The sequence below is a fragment of the Pelobates fuscus genome, chromosome 9, assembly GCF_036172605.1.
Source record: "Pelobates fuscus isolate aPelFus1 chromosome 9, aPelFus1.pri, whole genome shotgun sequence".
NCBI lineage: Eukaryota > Metazoa > Chordata > Amphibia > Anura > Pelobatidae > Pelobates > Pelobates fuscus.
Window position 1 is genome coordinate 170,613,114 of NC_086325.1, and position 17,928 is coordinate 170,631,041.

Consider the following 17,928-nt stretch of genomic DNA (forward strand, 5'->3'; position numbering starts at 1 on the left):
CCAGAGGGAGAGCCATTATACAGAGTGCCAGAGGGAGAGTCATTATACAGAGTGCCAGAGGGAGAGTCATTATACAGAGTGCCAGAGGGAGAGTCATTATACAGAGTGCCAGAGGGAGAGTCATTATACAGAGAGTGCCAGAGGGAGAGCCATTATACAGAGTGTGCCAGAGGGAGAGTCATTATACAGAGTGCCAGAGGGAGAGCCATTTTACAGAGTGTGCCAGAGGGAGAGTCATTATACAGAGTGTGCCAGAGGGAGAGTCATTATACAGAGTGTGCCAGAGGGAGAGTCATTATACAGAGTGCCAGAGGGAGAGCCATTATACAGAGTGCCAGAGGGAGAGTCATTATACAGAGTGCCAGAGGGAGAGCCATTATACAGAGTGCCAGAGGGAGAGTCATTATACAGAGTGTGCCAGAGGGAGAGTCATTATACAGAGTGCCAGAGGGAGAGCCATTATACAGAGTGTGCCAGAGGGAGATCCATTATACAGAGTGCCAGAGGGAGAGTCATTATACAGAGTGCCAGAGGGAGAGTCATTATACAGAGTGTGCCAGAGGGAGAGTCATTATACAGAGTGCCAGAGGGAGAGTCATTATACAGAGTGCCAGAGGGAGAGCCATTATACAGAGTGCCAGAGGGAGAGTCATTATACAGAGTGCCAAAGGGAGAGTCATTATACAGAGTGCCAGAGGGAGAGTCATTATACAGAGTGCCAGAGGGAGAGTCATTATACAGAGTGCCAGAGGGAGAGTCATTATACAGAGTGCCAGAGGGAGAGTCATTATACAGAGTGCCAGAGGGAGAGTCATTATACAGAGTGCCAGAGGGAGAGCCATTATACAGAGTGCCAGAGGGAGAGTCATTATACAGAGTGTGCCAGAGGGAGAGTCATTATACAGAGTGTGCCAGAGGGAGAGTCATTATACAGAGTGCCAGAGGGAGAGTCATTATACAGAGTGCCAGAGGGAGAGCCATTATACAGAGTGCCAGAGGGAGAGTCATTATACAGAGTGCCAGAGGGAGAGCCATTATACACACAGTTATAATACAATGTACAGGTTCTGGTTTTGCTGGAATGAATGCAGTGGACTCCACTATAATGGCAGCTGAATATGAGCTCTAGTGTTTACACCTCTAAAAAAGCCAAAGCCCCGCCTCCCTGTGCTGCACTCTAGCAGCTGGGTGGATGGAGCTTCCGGCTGAGCAGGTCACCTGAACCATCCTGGCATTATTATTATTATTATTATTATTATTATTATTATTATTATTCTCAATGCGGCTATATGGGGCAACCTGGGTACACACACAGGGTATAGCTGTATATTAGGATGGTATTGGTACACACACAGGGTATAGCTGTATATTAGGATGGTATTGGTACACACACAGGGTATAGCTGTATATTAGGATGGTATTGGTACACACACAGGGTATAGCTGTATATTAGGATGGTATTGGTACACACAGGGTATAGCTGTATATTAGGATGGTATTGGTACACACAGGGTATAGCTGTATATTAGGATGGTATTGGTACACACAGGGTATAGCTGTGTATTAGGATGGTATTGGTACACACAGGGTATAGCTGTGTATTAGGATGGTATTGGTACACACAGGGTATAGCTGTATATTAGGATGGTATTGGTACACACAGGGTATAGCTGTATATTAGGATGGTATTGGTACACACAGGGTATAGCTGTATATTAGGATGGTATTGGTACACACACTGGGTATAGCTGTATATTAGGATGGTATTGGTACACACACAGGGTATAGCTGTATATTAGGATGGTATTGGTACACACACAGGGTATAGCTGTATATTAGGATGGTATTGGTACACACACAGGGTATAGCTGTATATTAGGATGGTATTGGTACACACACAGGGTATAGCTGTATATTAGGATGGTATTGGTACACACACAGGGTGTAGCTGTATATTAGGATGGTATTGGTACACACACAGGGTGTAGCTGTATATTAGGATGGTATTGGTACACACACAGGGTATAGCTGTATATTAGGATGGTATTGGCACACACAGGGTATAGCTGTGTATTAGGATGGTATTTGTACACACACAGGGTATAGCTGTATATTAGGATGGTATTGGTACACACACACAGGGTATAGCTGTATATTAGGATGGTATTTGTACACACACAGGGTATAGCTGTATATTAGGATGGTATTTGTACACACACAGGGTATAGCTGTATATTAGGATGGTATTGGTACACACACAGGGTATAGCTGTATATTAGGATGGTATTGGTACACACACAGGGTATAGCTGTATATTAGGATGGTATTGGTACACACACAGGGTGTAGCTGTATATTAGGATGGTATTGGTACACACACAGGGTATAGCTGTATATTAGGATGGTATTGGTACACACACAGGGTGTAGCTGTATATTAGGATAGTATTGGTACACACACAGGGTATAGCTGTATATTAGGATGGTATTGGCACACACAGGGTATAGCTGTGTATTAGGATGGTATTTGTACACACACAGGGTATAGCTGTATATTAGGATGGTATTGGTACACACACACAGGGTATAGCTGTATATTAGGATGGTATTGGTACACACACACAGGGTATAGCTGTATATTAGGATGGTATTGGCACACACAGGGTATAGCTGTATATTAGGATGGTATTGGTACACACACAGGGTATAGCTGTGTATTAGGATGGTATTGGTACACACACAGGGTATAGCTGTGTATTAGGATGGTATTGGTACACACAGGGTATAGCTGTATATTAGGATGGTATTGGTACACACACAGGGTATAGCTGTATATTAGGATGGTATTTGTACACACACAGGGTATAGCTGTGTATTAGGATGGTATTGGTACACACACAGGGTATAGCTGTGTATTAGGATGGTATTGGTACACACACAGGGTATAGCTGTATATTAGGATGGTATTGGTACACACACAGGGTATAGCTGTATATTAGGATGGTATTGGTACACACAGGGTATAGCTGTATATTAGGATGGTATTGGTACACACAGGGTATAGCTGTATATTAGGATGGTATTGGTACACACACAGGGTATAGCGGTATATTAGGATGGTATTGGTACACACACAGGGTATAGCTGTATATTAGGATGGTATTGGTACACACACAGGGTATAGCTGTATATTAGGATGGTATTGGTACACACACAGGGTATAGCTGTATATTAGGATGGTATTGGTACACACACATGGTATAGCTGTATATTAGGATGGTATTGGTACACACACAGGGTATAGCTGTATATTAGGATGGTATTGGCACACACAGGGAATAGCTGTATATTAGGATGGTATTGGTACACACACAGGGTATAGCTGTATATTAGGATGGTATTGGTACACACACAGGGTATAGCTGTATATTAGGATGGTTTTGGTACACACACAGGGTATAGCTGTATATTAGGATGCTATTGGTACACACACAGGGTATAGCTGTATATTAGGATGGTATTGGCACACACAGGGTATAGCTGTATATTAGGATGGTATTGGTACACACACAGGGTATAGCTGTATATTAGGATGGTATTGGTACACACACAGGGTATAGTTGTATATTAGGATGGTATTGGTACACACACAGGGTATAGCTGTATATTAGGATGGTATTGGTACACACACAGGGTATAGCTGTATATTAGGATGGTATTGGTACACACACAGGGTATAGCTGTATATTAGGATGGTATTGGTACACACAGGGTATAGCTGTATATTAGGATGGTATTGGTACACACACAGGGTATAGCTGTATATTAGGATAGTATTGGTACACACACAGGGTATAGCTGTATATTAGGATGGTATTGGTACACACACAGGGTATAGCTGTATATTAGGATGGTATTGGTACACACACAGGGTATAGCTGTATATTAGGATGGTATTGGTACACACACAGGGTATAGCTGTATACATATCTTTCCTTTTTCAGGATTTCTCAGGTTTGGGAAGCTGAGACGTTATCACTTTGTGTGGAATGGCTGCAGTATGGCAGCAGGTCCTGGCAGTGGATGCAAGGTAACCCCTACAGGGGGCAATAAGTAATTGGTAGGGGGGAGGCTGTGTGTGCAGTAACCCGGGGGAGGGAGGGAGGCTGTGTGTGGAGTAACCCGGGGGAGGGAGGGAGGCTGTGTGTGCAGTAACCCGGGAGAGGGGGGGGAGACTGTGTGTGCAGTAAATTGGGGGGGGGGGGGGCAGGGGGGAGGCTGTGTGTGCAGTAACTTGGGGGGGGGGAGGGAGGCTGTGTGTGCAGTAACTTGGGGGGGGGGGAGGGAGGCTGTGTGTGCAGTAACTTGGGGGGGGGGGAGGGAGGCTGTGTGTGCAGTAACTTGGGGGGGGGGAGGCTGTGTGTGCAGTAACTTGGGGGGGGGGGAGGCTGTGTGTGCGCAGTAAATTGGGGAGGGGGAGGTTGTGTGTGCAGTAAATTGGGGGGGGCAGGGGGGAGGCTGTATGTGCAGTAAATTGGGAGGGGGAGGCTGTGTGTGCAGTAACCCGGGAGAGGGGGGGGAGACTGTGTGTGCAGTAAATTGGGGGGGGGGGGGGCAGGGGGGAGGCTGTGTGTGCAGTAACTTGGGGGGGGGGAGGGAGGCTGTGTGTGCAGTAACTTGGGGGGGGGGGAGGGAGGCTGTGTGTGCAGTAACTTGGGGGGGGGGGAGGGAGGCTGTGTGTGCAGTAACTTGGGGGGGGGGGAGGCTGTGTGTGCGCAGTAAATTGGGGAGGGGGAGGTTGTGTGTGCAGTAAATTGGGGGGGGCAGGGGGGAGGCTGTATGTGCAGTAAATTGGGAGGGGGAGGCTGTATGTGCAGTAAATTGGGAGGGGGGAGGCTGTGTGTGCAGTAAATTGGGGGGGGGGGGAGGCTGTGTGTGCAGTAACTTGGGGGGGGGGGAATGGAGGGGCTGTGTGTGCAGTAACTAGGGGGGGAGGGGGAGGCTGTGTGTGCAGTAAATTGGGAGGGGGGGAGGCTGTGTGTGCAGTAACTTGGGGGGGGGGAGGGAGGGGCTGTGTGTGCAGTAACTTGGGGGGGAAGGGGGAGGCTGTGTGTGCAGTAACTTGGGGGGGAAGGGGGAGGCTGTGTGTGCAGTAACTTGGGGGGGGAGGGAGGCTGTGTGTGCAGTAACTTGGGGGGGGAGGGGGAGGCTGTGTGTGCAGTAACTTGGGGGGGGGGGGCTGTGTGTGCAGTAACTTGGGGGGGAAGGGGGAGGCTGTGTGTGCAGTAACTTGGGGGAAGGGGGAGGCTGTGTGTGCAGTAACTTGGGGGGGAGGGAGGCTGTGTGTGCAGTAACTTGGGGGGGGGGGGGAGGGAGGCTGTGTGTGCAGTAACTTGGGGGGGGGAGGGAGGCTGTGTGTGCAGTAACTTGGGGGGGGAGGGAGGCTGTGTGTGCAGTAACTTGGGGGGGAGGGAGGCTGTGTGTGCGGTAACTCTGGGTGTAGTAACATTTTGAGGATAAGGTGTGTGCTATGGTATTGTTTTTTTTAATTAGGAATATTAATCTATGCTTTGCAACGTAGAAGGGGAAAAATCATTTTTGTCTTGTTTGTTTGTTTGTCTTGTTTGTTTGTTTGTTTGTTTTTAGGTACAATGCTTATCGCACCCCTGCTCACCCTCAGTTCCGCACACAGTACATCCGTCGGCGCAGCCAGCTCCTTCGGGAGAATGCTAAAGCTGGATATGAGCCACTGTTTCGCCGCCAGTACCTGAAAGTGCGCAGCCAGCTCTTGGCTCAGCGTTACGGACCCTTGTCTGAGCAGAGTAGTTTTCGAGCTCATAGTAACAGCATCCGCAGCTCACGTACTACATTGGACCGCATGGAAGTGAGACTAATGGGCTGATGGGGAGATGTTATGATGGGCTGTGGGAATGTGGGCAGATTCTCGAAGAGTTTTGCTTTGTCTCCAGGATTTAGAAGAGGAGCCTCGTTCTCAGGGGTCTCGGGGCCACAGGCGGTCAGTCAGTCGGGGTTCTTACCAGCTGCAGGCACAGATGAATCGTGTGGCCCAAGAGGACAGGTGAGAGAAGGCAATGTGAAAGGAGGTCATGTGAAAACATGGAGTTGACCGTGTTTGTCACCCACAGGGCACCAGGGAGTGTGGTGCCAACCCCCCTGGCAGAAGCAAGCAGAGCAATGGCTGGTGACACCACCCTCAGTGAGAACTATGCTTTTGCCGGCATGTACCATATCTTTGACCAACACGTGGATCAGGCTGGTGAGTATTTTCTCCTATCCACGTGTGGCAGCTTGTCATTTTATAAATCGTCGCTAGCGTTATACAGAGCCGCCTTTCACGTACCAACTACTGTTGGTGAATATTGCTTGGTTTACAATGCATTCTAAAAACCGTTAACCAGTAATCCTGGCGCTTTGACTAGAAAATTGCTAATTTTAGGCAAAATACTTGAGTTTGGAACTTTCCCAAATGCTACTAATAAGGCGGTGAATCTGCAATTCCCGGTTTACTGGATAAACCTCAGTGGTGTAAAGCTCACCGGGCCTGAACCCAGGAGCAAGTAGAACATAACTGGGCATGGTAAACCCTGTTTTATTGGAAGAGAGGTGGTGAGTAGTGCTGCTCTCATACACCGCTCACTTTTTTTTAAATCACTGTTTAGTAGATATAACCCAAATGACAGCATGCATGCTTTTAATTATACATCTTTTCATTATGTGTAGATCTAAAAACAACTTGCTGTAGCTGTAGATCTCTTGTCTGAAACCTTTACAAGCCCTCCCCTTCTAACCCCGCCCAGACTTTGTGTCTGTCCAATCACAGACTTCCCAATGCAGCTCAATATGAAGTCTTTGCAAGGCAGGTGCTCTGGACCATTGCTGCCTCTTGAGTTTATCGCCACTGACTCAAACAAACCAGGAAGTAACCGGACCGGTTATCTAACAGCCAGGGGGTGTAACCGGGTTCATTTATAAAAGTGTCAGTTTGTATTGAAATCTGCACTTATTGAAAAATGGGAAAAAACGAGGGCACACTGTTCACATGTAAAGAAATTCAGCCAGCTAAGGTGCTGTATGGATCTGGAGTGTCCCTTTTAAGTAGTTTTTACAATAGGGCTCGACAGATCCCAGGTCGCCATGGCGACTAAGAATTTTGCCCTTGCGTCTGGGACTGATCAGGCCGTTTTCACCCTCCTCCCCACCTTCCCTCCTCCTATCTCAATCCCCGCGTAGCTCTCTGTTCGCCGGTGTACCGAGAGGAAGTGAACTGTAATTACTTTCTCCCGGCGTTGAGGCTGCTCAGGGGACTAGCAAGCTAGCAGGACACCTGATAAAATAGTCTCTGTTCGACCGCCTGCCCCCATTTCACAGTCCCAAGAACCCGTCCCTATTTCACAGACTTGACAATCCACCTACACTTCAAAGACCCGCCTGCGCGGCTTCAGCGCCTGGAAGAAGTAATTGCAGATCCCTTCACTTCGTGCCTGCGCACAGTGAGCTGCACGTGATATCGAGACAGGTGGAGGAGAGGAGTCTTGTCCATCGCTAGCCCTCTCCCATTAGCCGCCAGCCTCACCAATCTGTCTCCTGCTGTGCACAGTCACAGTGGACCCCAGGGAAGCCACTCTTCTGCGCCTAAAGGGTTGGAAACAGATTGGCTAAACATATGTATTCTCTCTTTTTTTTTTATTTCTGTGTGTATTTCTTTGTGTGTATCAAATAAGAAATATCTTGTGAGGATGTGTGTCCGTCTGTCAGTGTGTGTAACAAAAAATAAATTGTATAATCCGCGCCCATAATCAATTAATCTACTGGTTGGATTAAACCGATATGAAAATGGATACATACATATGTTTAGCAGGATCTTGTTAGTAGATGGATCTCTCCAAAAGGCAAAAAGAGAGAACAAAACAATATAAGCGCAATATGTTTTTACATTCTGAGGTAGTAAATTATGCCGAAAGCACACTCACGCTTTCCAGAGCTATATAGAGTATATAGGGTATAATCCCCGTGTAATGATGTGTATATACAGCAGTAGTGATGGTATGTTCAGCAGTGATGATGGTACTTTCTTGGTAAAGTGAAGAGCATGAACCTGCTCTGGTGTAGTGGAGCGTTGGTGGTACAATCTTCACCTGGGATGTGCAGGACCGGAAGTATAGCAGAATTCGGGACTATAATGGTCCTTTAAGGTTTTATGTATATAAACAATCCTGTTCCATAGTTAAGTCACACTTCTGATAAAACCCCATGGTAAATCGCATTTAGTGTGGTTTTAACCCATTTTAGATTATATATTTTTGTTTGTCAATAAAGTTTATCCCTGTAAATTGAATTCTTCTGAATTTATTTGGCATTTACTTTGCACCCCTTTGGTTTCCCGAATTCTGCTATACTTCCGGTCCTGCACATCCCAGGTGAAGATTGTACCACCAACGCTCCACTACACCAGAGCAGGTTCATGCTCTTCACTTTACCAAGAAAGTACCATCATCACTGCTGAACATACCATCACTACTGCTGTATATACACATCATTACACGGGGATTATACCCTATATACTCTATATAGCTCTGGAAAGCGTGAGTGTGCTTTCGGCATAATTTACTACCTCAGAATGTAAAAACATATTGCGCTTATATTGTTTTGTTCTCTCTTTTTGCCTTTTGGAGAGATCCATCTACTAACAAGATCCTGCTAAACATATGTATGTATCCATTTTCATATCGGTTTAATCCAACCAGTAGATTAATTGATTATAGGCGCGGATTATACAATGTATTTTTTGTTTCATCCTTGTTGTCACAAGGTTGGGGAAATCTTGTGTGATAAGCTGCAGCCCCTATCCATCTCCTGAGTACATAGTGAGCAGCCATACTCTGTCAGTGAATGGTATGTTTAGGTCACCAGCCCCCATCTGATCGCATGGGAGTGGTGTTTTTACAAGGCTGTGCCAGGCTCTCCTTCATAACTGAGATTATTAATTACCAATTAACATCTCATAGTGAAGCATTAAAACCATGCATGTCTATGGGGAACGTTCAGCACCGCCTCCATGCTGAATGTAGGTGCTGCACATTGTGCAGCATTGAGATATGAGACTCTTTAGTGGCCGTTTGAGTGACTGCCACTAGAGGTGTTACTAGGCAGCAAGGTAAACACTTACATTGATAAACCTACAGGAACAAGTTTTAGACGCAAATTTTACTAAATTAAGCTGTAGTGTTTCTGGTGACTGTAGTGTTCCTTTAAGAATTTTATTTTTTGACGCTGAAAAAAAATGGCTATTTTTTTTTTAGCTGACTCCTAGATTTGAAAGCAAATTTGTCAAGCCCTGTAATACACTATGAAACATTATTCCCCTTCTAGCCCCGCCCAGACTTTCTGTGGCCGTCCAATCACAGACTCCCAGTGCAGCTCAATGAGAAGTCTGGGCAAGGCAGGTGCTCTGGGCAATTGCTGCCTCTTGAGTTTATCTCAGTAAACAGGCAGGAATTAACAGGACCGGTTATGTGATTGAGAGCCGGGGTGGGGGTGTAACAAGGCTTATTTATAAAAGTTTCTATTGAAATCTGCACTTTTTATGAAGCCGAAAAAAATAAAATCAATATGGCTAAAGTTCTTTATCTGTCCGGAGTGTCCCTTTAAGCACTCAGTATTTTGTATATCTGTGTCGATCTGCCACCTGGATGGAAATCCCTTTACATTTAGCAGTGAATAGAGTATTAATAGACTTGGTAGAAGCCTTGCTTGCAGTTTATGTTGTGAAGGGGAGGATTGGTCAGCCTGATGCCCTTGTCTGTCCTTTTCTTAGTGCCCAAGGTCCAGTTTGCCAATGATGACCGACATCTTCTGGCTTGCTGCTCTCTGGATGGAACCATCTCTGTATGTCAGCTTGTACCCACTCCGCCAGCCGTGCTGCAGACTCTGCGTGGCCACACAGCTCCTGTCAGTGACTTTGCTTGGTCCTTGTCCAATGACATCATTGTGTCCACCTCTCTAGATGGCAGTATGCGTATCTGGAATGCACACCAGGGGCGCTGCATCCGCCATATTCCTGACCCAGATGCTGCCCAAATGCTGTGCTGCATCTTTCAGCCAATCAACAACAACCTTACAGTGGTAGGTTCGTCCACGCTGCTCTGTGTTTGCATGACTGCCCATTGCTTGCCGTATAACCTATATGGATTGTAAAATCCCTGGTATACCAAGTATGGGTGGAGGTGAGCTTATCTTTCCCTTGTTTTTCAGGTCGGTAATGGGAAGCACAATCTCCACGTGATGAATATTTCCACTGGTAAAAAGGTTAAAGGTGGCAGCAGTAAACTCACAGGGCGCGTTCTGTCTCTGTCCTTTGATTCAGCGGGACGCATTCTATGGGCAGGCGATGACCGTGGCAGCATCTATTCCTTCCTCTTTGACATGGCCACAGGTGAGCCATGGGTGCAGGAGATGAGGCTGCCTGCAGAGGCTTGTGTGGGGTCTAATCTCAGGTGCTAATTTGATTGACGCCTCTTCCATAGGGGGCCAAGAGCTTGCTCTGGGAGGATGGATCATTGCATGCTGGTATGATGAGGTTGTGGGGTTCAGTATTTGTTGGAGACCGGGCTCTAGCTATTGAATGAACTCATCAGATCGGTTTAAGTGCCGTACAGTGTTTCATAATCATTTGTTTCCTGTAGGTAAACTGACAAAGGCTAAACGACTGGTTGTATCAGAAGGCAGCGCCATCACCAGCATCTCTGCCCGGTCCTGGATCAGTCGTGAGGCCAGAGATCCCTCGCTACTTGTAAACGCCTGTATTAACAAGCTGCTTCTTTACAGGTGGGACCCGAGTCCTCGTGTCTTCACATTTCTTATTGAAACTTGTAATGCGCCAACATGCTCTGTAGCGCGGTGTGTGAATTCTTCTGATCTGTCTCGCAGGGTAGTGGATAATGAGGGGACATTACAGCTAAAAAGGACCTTTCCCATCCAGCAAACGGCTCACCCAGTACGCAGTATCTTCTGTCCACTCATGTCCTTCAGACAGGGCGCCTGCGTCGGTAAGTATCCAGACATGGTAAAGCGATACAAACTGTGGGGCTGAACGTCTCACCTGCCGCCTCTCACGATGGCTTGACACTATAACCACTACAGCGACATTGTGTTTATAGTGCCCTTTGCAGTTGAGGTCTGATTAAACGGCTAATACATTGTGTGAGTGGTCGCTTCTGTGGAATTGACCCCATTTGATAGGGATTAATGAGCACCTTTCCCCTTATATCCCGTGTCACACTACACAGTTGATAAAGTAATGTCAGGATGCTCTATTATATCAGCTGGCCTTTGATCCTGATTTGTATCTTCTTCCTGTTCCCCCCCCCTGCACTGCATGTCCTGTTAACACCTTGTTGGAAAGTGTTTGTTTAATCCAGTAACCTCTTTTGACCGGCTAATGCCAAATGTGCTTTAAATTCGTTGAAGATGCATTAACTGGACATGACTGTATTATGTGAAGACAACCCCTTTTTGGATGTGTTCAGAGATTTGTTATAAGATCTGTGTTTTCCCCATTAAAATTAGGTGTAGTATTCTGCCATACATTGGTGTGGACGAGCTCGTAGTTCTGCTGTGTCCATTCCTTGTCTTCATACCTGAGAGAAAACATTGCTGTCTGCTGAATTTAAACCACAACACCATTGAATTACATTTTGATTTTATTTATTGATTTTCTCCCATGAGCTGCTGTAATTCTAAAAAATAAAAAAATGTAGGAAATGGCATCGTAATACAGTTCAGACAGGAACAGCTGGGGCACACGGGTAGAAACACCGGTTCAGACAGGCACAGCCGCAGCCCACAGGTAGAAACACCAGTTCAGACCGGCACAGCCGCGGCACCCAGGGGTAGAAACACCAGTTCAGATAAGGTACAGCTGGGGCCCACAGGGGTAGAAACACCAGTTCAGATAAGGCACAGCCGGGGCAAACAGGGGTAGAAACACCAGTTCAAATAAGGCACAGCCAGGACACACATGGGTGGAAACATTGCTTTCTTTCTCCTCCACTCTGTATGCTCTCTACATTAAATTTAATTTCCCACATCTCACAAATACAAATGTATTAAAGGGACACTATAGTCACCAGAACAGCGTATTGAATTTGTTCTGGTGAGTAGAATCATTACTTTCAGGCTTTTTGCTGTAAACACTGTATTTTCAGAGAAAATGCAGTGTTTACATTACAGCCTAGTGATAACTTCACTGGCCACTCCTCAGATGGCTGTTAGAGATCCTTCCTGGGTCATGACTGCCTAAAATGCATCCAAACATTCAGTATCTCCACCCTCTGCATGCAGACACTGAACTTTCCTCATAGAGATTCATTGATTCAATTCATCTCTATGAGGAGGTGCTGATTGGCCAGGGCTGTGTTTGAATCATGCTGGCTCTGCCCCTTTGTCAGTCTCAGCCAATCCTATGGGGAAGCATTGTGATTGGATCAGGCTACCACTTCTGATGATGTCAGCAGACTGCTTGTTTTTTTTCCGAGTCGAACAACATGCATAGTTACAGCTTCAGGCTTGAATACAGTAAGGTTTTGCTATATTTATGGAGGCATGATAGGCCCAGGGGGGCTGGATGGTGGTTTTAACACTAGGGTCAGGAATACATGTTTGTGTTCCTGGCCCTATAGTGATCCTTTAAATATAGAGATAAGTAAATGCAATATTAATACATTGTATATGAATAAGCGTATCACGCTCCGGTTTGTTGAATTGCCCTTCGCTAGCACTAACTGGGTGGAGAGTATTGTGTAGTCCATTGCCATGGTGACACAAGTTTCCTTGCATTGATTTACATAAACGCCCTGAAATGAATCATTAAACTATATATAAATTGGCCAGCAATCCGTCTATTAAGGTCATTTTTCACCCACTGGTTTAGTAAAGGTTTTTTTTTTTTTAAATCATATGTCTTTCCACTTGAGACCTTTCAGCTCCTCTTACATCTAAACATTGTCATTATTCACTTATCCTGACACTCTGTTGTGAGTAGGCCAGCTCTGCCCGTACCTGGGCACTCTGTTGGGAGTAGGCCAGCTCTCCCCATTCAGGTAGGAGTGGGCCAGCTCTCGCCGTACCTGGGCATTCAGGTAGGAGTAGGCCAGCACTCACCTTACCTGGGAATTCGGGTAGGAGTAGGCCAGCTCTCCCCGTACTTGGGCACTCTGTTGGTAGTAGGCCAGCTCTCCCCGTACCTGGGAACTCTGTTGGTAGTAGGCCAGCTCTCCCCGTACCTGGGAACTCTGTTGGTAGTAGGCCAGCTCTCCCCGTACCTGGGAACTCTGTTGGTAGTAGGCCAGCTCTCCCTGTACTCTGGCACGTGGCTGGGAGTAGGCCAGCTCTCCCCATACCTGGGCACTCTGTTGGGAGGCCAGCTTTCCCTGTACCTGGGCATTCAGGTAGGAGTAGGCCAGCTCTCCCCGTACTCTGGCATGTGGCTGGGAGTAGGCCAATTCCCTTCTGTCTTCCATTCTACTAACTGTGTTTTTTTTTCTCCTCCTTCCAGTGACTGGGAGTGAAGATTTATGTGTTTACTTCTTCGATGTAGAACGTGCAACAAAAGCCATTGTTAACAAACTCCAAGGACACAGTGCGGCTGTATTGGGTGTCAGCTTCAACTGTGATGAAAGCCTCCTGGCCTCCAGTGATGCTAAGGGCATGGTCATTATCTGGAAGCGCGAGCAGAAGTAGAGCCCAGTGTGACCAACTGTTTCCCCCTCCTTTATTTATAATGTGTGGTTATGGTCGCTGTGCTTAGTGCGAGTGGGATGTTTGCTTTGATGGCGGAGGAAGCGCTCTAGTCCAGACTATTGAAAGACGGATGAGGAGTGTGACAGAACTATTCTACCATGTGCCAGGAGTGGGCATGTAATCCGTTTTAGCACAGATACCATGCTGCCAGCCTTTTACAGGAAGTAAAGTAATGACAGAGCTTTATTTAAAGCAGAAGTTGGCTACTATCTTTAAATCGTCATGGTGATATTTGCTCTTTAGTTCTACCCTGGGCCCTGTGATGGTGTCTTACATCCAATAAATTCTCCATTTGCTTTTTTTTTGTTTAAAACCTATGACTAGAATTGTCGAAAAGATGGACAACGTTGGAATTGGGGTCTTGCGTATCTTCTGCTGGAGCCCCATCATACTGCTTCCTGTGTGTGATTTTAATAAATCCATTCCCATAAAGCCCATGCAGTTTGAATCCATTTATTGTGATTAAGTATATTTGGGCACATGAGCTCCGTATAACAGAAAATCCTGGACCCTTCTACAGATTAAGACACAGAGGAAGAGAGAAGTAGCAATAATGGCATATCTCTCTAGAGGCCTCACTGCACTTTCAGGACTGGGGTATTCTATAAACTAGGAATTGTAGAGAACTGAAAAAGCAATCAGAAATGTTGGGTCAGAATATCTGAACTGGACAAACACCTGTGTATTAAATAAGATCACATCTAACACAATATGTCTTACACTACGAGCTGGCCAACTGGGGGGGGGGGGGGGGGGGGGTCTACAATGGCTACGAGAAACTTTGACCTGTTATAACTTTTTTATTTTATTTTTTTTATTCTTTATTTTATTACTTTTGACGTGTGTTTAGCCATAGGCAGCCTTGCATAAAGAGAGGAAACAAGTAGTACACCACCTTCAAACCCAGTAATCTACGTGTAAGGGGGAATGAGTGCAGAAGGTTCGGCACCCACTTGCAGCGTTGACACTTCAGGCATTATAACATAATCTCAATGAAGTTGCTATGGTGCAAAGTGGTTCCACACGCCGCCTTATCTTAAGAGGTTAAACCAAACCCAATGTCTGAAAACAGTACCCAATCGTACTTTCTATGCAGTTTCGAGGTGTCAGCTGACCCCCTCAGACTATCACTAGGGATAAAACCAATATGTATCTCAGCCCATTAGCAGCGTCCAGAGTCTGAGGCTTCCTGAGATTTTTATTTCAAGGTTTAACTCAAGGTATGATGGCATCTACCCAGGACCTCCTCACACGAAAAATTCATCGCAATGAAGTGGTTATGTTGCCCGGCCTGACCCTTTTAAGAGAATCAAAAAACAAGTAGCAAGAAAGGTGAGAACAAACAGTTCAATTGGCCTGCCGTTCGGTCTGTCCCCGCTCAGAGCTCAACCTGGTTTTATGAGCTAAAACCAGCTTGAGATCTGAGCAGGGACCCACTGAAGGGCAGGCTAATTGAGCTGTTGTCTGTTCTCACCTCTCTTGTTACTTGTTTTTCTCTCAAGTTTAAAGGGCAATCCAGACGTGGACACCTTGCTCTTGGTGCCTAGAGGGACATTGATAAGAACTTATCAGGTTGAAACGATTGTCTGGGGTTGCTGTTTCTCTTGTGCAGCGGGAACTTGCTAGCGTTTCGGATTTGGATTTGCCCGTATGGGTGGGACCAGTCTGATATGTTTCAGAAATGTTCTTTCTGTAATGGCACAAGATGAGCTAAAACCAGCTTGAGATCTGAGCGGGGACCCATCAAAGGGCAGGCTAATTGAGCGGTTGTCTGTTCTCACCTCTCTTGTGACCTGTTTTTCTCCCTTTAAGAGAATCTATCAATTCATGGTTTAGTAAGGACCTGGGGAGTTCTTTAATGGAGGGATATAGCTGCTGTGTTCTTGGCATTTGTGGATCCTCAATGCAGTATTTTTTAAGAATGAATGGTACTGTGTTCTTCTTGCTTCAAACACATTGTAAGATAATACGCTGCTCTCAGCACCAAAACAACGTTTCCCCTTCAAATTAAAGGCAGTGCATGGCAACAGGAATTTCTCTAATCTGGAGGGGAAAATCAGGCAGGATAACACCAAAATACATTTTTAAAATCCTCCCCCAATACTATAAAAGGTATTCTTTTTTTTTAAAAATTATTTATTTTTGAGAGTATTGGCAAACAGTATAACAGATTTTTGTGAGCAGCAGGTAAAAGATTTGTTCCATACAAGAGTACATGTGCCACCTAGCTAAGCCTACTCAGTTTTTATTAGTGAAGGCAGAGTTACCCTAGTTCCCTGTCGGTGGTCCTTGGGCGTGCAACTAGGGGGGTGCTGGAGTTGGGCTATATGTGCCTTGTGGCCAATATGTGTTGTGCACTAATACAGAAGCGGTTAAAAGGCACGTATGTAAGGTATAAGTGAGCTAGGGCCCTCTCAAGGCCAGGTATGGATTTCACTTTATGGCGCTGGACCAAGAGGTCGGGGTCTCGCTCTAGGTAATCAGAGAACTGCTGGTTTTGCGCAGAAGTGTCGCCTGCAAACTTTGTGCAGAGATGGTGGGGAGGGGGAACATGGGTGCTTCGAGTCAAAGCTATATCTAGGGCCTACGGAGCCAGCAACATAAGAACAGATGCAGTATATATGAACGGTATCAACATTTAAGAATTTTTAAGAAAGGCAACAGTTATAGGGTTTTGTAAGGTGTATCATGCACAGGTTAGTGCGTAAGTTCAGTTCCCACAATCAGGGTGGTAATGCCGCTGTCACGGGTGCTCCCCCTCTGGGCACAAATGGGGTGATGTCTGCCACGTTCCAGGCTGGGTCTGTGGTTTTGCTGCCGACAGGCCAAGGGCTTGCAGGAAGGTCGATGCTTCAGCAGGGTGCGAGACGACGTGCGTTTTCCCCGCCCTATTGGCCAGTAGTCTGCGAGGGCCCCATTTGTAAGCGATGGAGTTTTCTTGAAGAATCTGGGTTATGGGCGCCGCCAGGACAGGATATGTCTGGAAAAGTCACGGTAGAATGCCAGCTGAGCTCCCTCAAAGGACACCGTGGGAGTACCTCTAATTGCCCCCATAATAATGCCCCGGTCAGCGTCTCTCACCAGTTTTAGTAGTACATCCCTGGGCACCTCCTGGGTTGCGTTGGCCGCTTTATTACTGAGTCTGAAGCAGGAATCCACCACCAGCTGCTTGGATTGTTTGGGCGTGAGGAGGGTAGCAAGGAGTCTCCTGCAGTAGTGGGGGAGTTCTGCATCTGATATAGTATCTGGCACTCCTTTTATCCTTAGGTTGCGTGCCCTGGCTTTGTCTTCTAAGTTGGCTAGTTGGGCCTGGTGTTCTGCACACTGTCTGTGAAGCGCACCTATGGCCGTGTCTGTGCGAGCTTGTGGCCTGCCATGCCTTCCTCCACTGTGTGCATGCGGGCAGTGAGGGTGGCTACCGCCTCCTGTAGTGGCGCCAGGTCTATCTTCAACATAACTTGAATCTCTGCTGCCAGGGCTTTAATATCTGCCCTTGTGGCCAGGACCAGGTCCCCAAGTGCTGTTGGCACTAGTGGTTCTCCTCATCGCAGGGGAGAGGTCGGCGGTGCTGCTGTCCTCCTCTGAGGATAGGTGCGTATATGGCTCTGTGGGCGCCGTCTTGGTATGTGCCGGCCGCGCTGCAGTGCCTGGGAACCCGAGCCCAGGTCTGAACGAAGCTTATTTTTTTTGCCCATACAGTCAGGGATCGGGCAGCTTCCAGTATTGGTCTGTTATAAGGGTGTTCTCGGTGTTTAGAGACCTTATCTTGGGCTGAATTACGGAGCAGCTCCGAGATGCGTCCTGCTCGATTAGGCACCGGCTCCGCCCCCCCTGTAAAGGGTATTCTAACAAACAGTCCTCAGTTCTTTGTCTGCCTCTGACAGGAGAGGCAGTCAGGCTTACCCATGTTTATTTTCAAAGCAGGGTGAGGGAGCTGTGGCTCGGGAATCTCTGCTTCAGTCCTGGTAAGCTCTAGTTGGCACGGACTGTACCGACATGTGGAACACAGGCCGAACGCCTATGTTCCAACTGTATTTCTGAGTTTTGCCGATACCGCACCAAATGAATGTGCGCACATGCTGGGAGGTCCTGGCGGTAGCACTTATGCACAG

General features: G+C 46.7%; 1 protein-coding gene across 1 annotated transcript; it reads left to right on the top strand.

Annotated features, from left to right (window-relative positions):
• Positions 1 to 1,145: 1,145 nt before the first annotated feature.
• On the top strand, positions 1,146 to 14,248 carry WDR13 (WD repeat domain 13). The gene is made up of 10 exons (XM_063433114.1): positions 1,146 to 1,213; positions 4,003 to 4,088; positions 5,645 to 5,882; positions 5,968 to 6,077; positions 6,145 to 6,275; positions 9,834 to 10,141; positions 10,271 to 10,451; positions 10,702 to 10,843; positions 10,946 to 11,064; positions 13,572 to 14,248. The coding sequence occupies exons 2-10, from the start codon at positions 4,048 to 4,050 to the stop codon at positions 13,754 to 13,756; spliced, it is 1,455 nt and encodes a 484-aa protein (XP_063289184.1). The 5' UTR covers positions 1,146 to 1,213; positions 4,003 to 4,047; the 3' UTR covers positions 13,757 to 14,248.
• The last annotated feature ends 3,680 nt before the right edge of the window (positions 14,249 to 17,928 follow it).

Excerpts from the sequence above, each read along its gene's own strand:
- WDR13 (XM_063433114.1), top strand. The coding sequence starts at position 4,048 with ATGGCTGCAGTATGGCAGCAGGTCCTGGCAGTGGATGCAAG. Across the intron at positions 6,078-6,144 it reads CGTGTGGCCCAAGAGGACAG|GGCACCAGGGAGTGTGGTGC; the intron begins GTGAGAGAAGGC and ends TGTCACCCACAG. Across the intron at positions 10,142-10,270 it reads TCAACAACAACCTTACAGTG|GTCGGTAATGGGAAGCACAA; the intron begins GTAGGTTCGTCC and ends CTTGTTTTTCAG.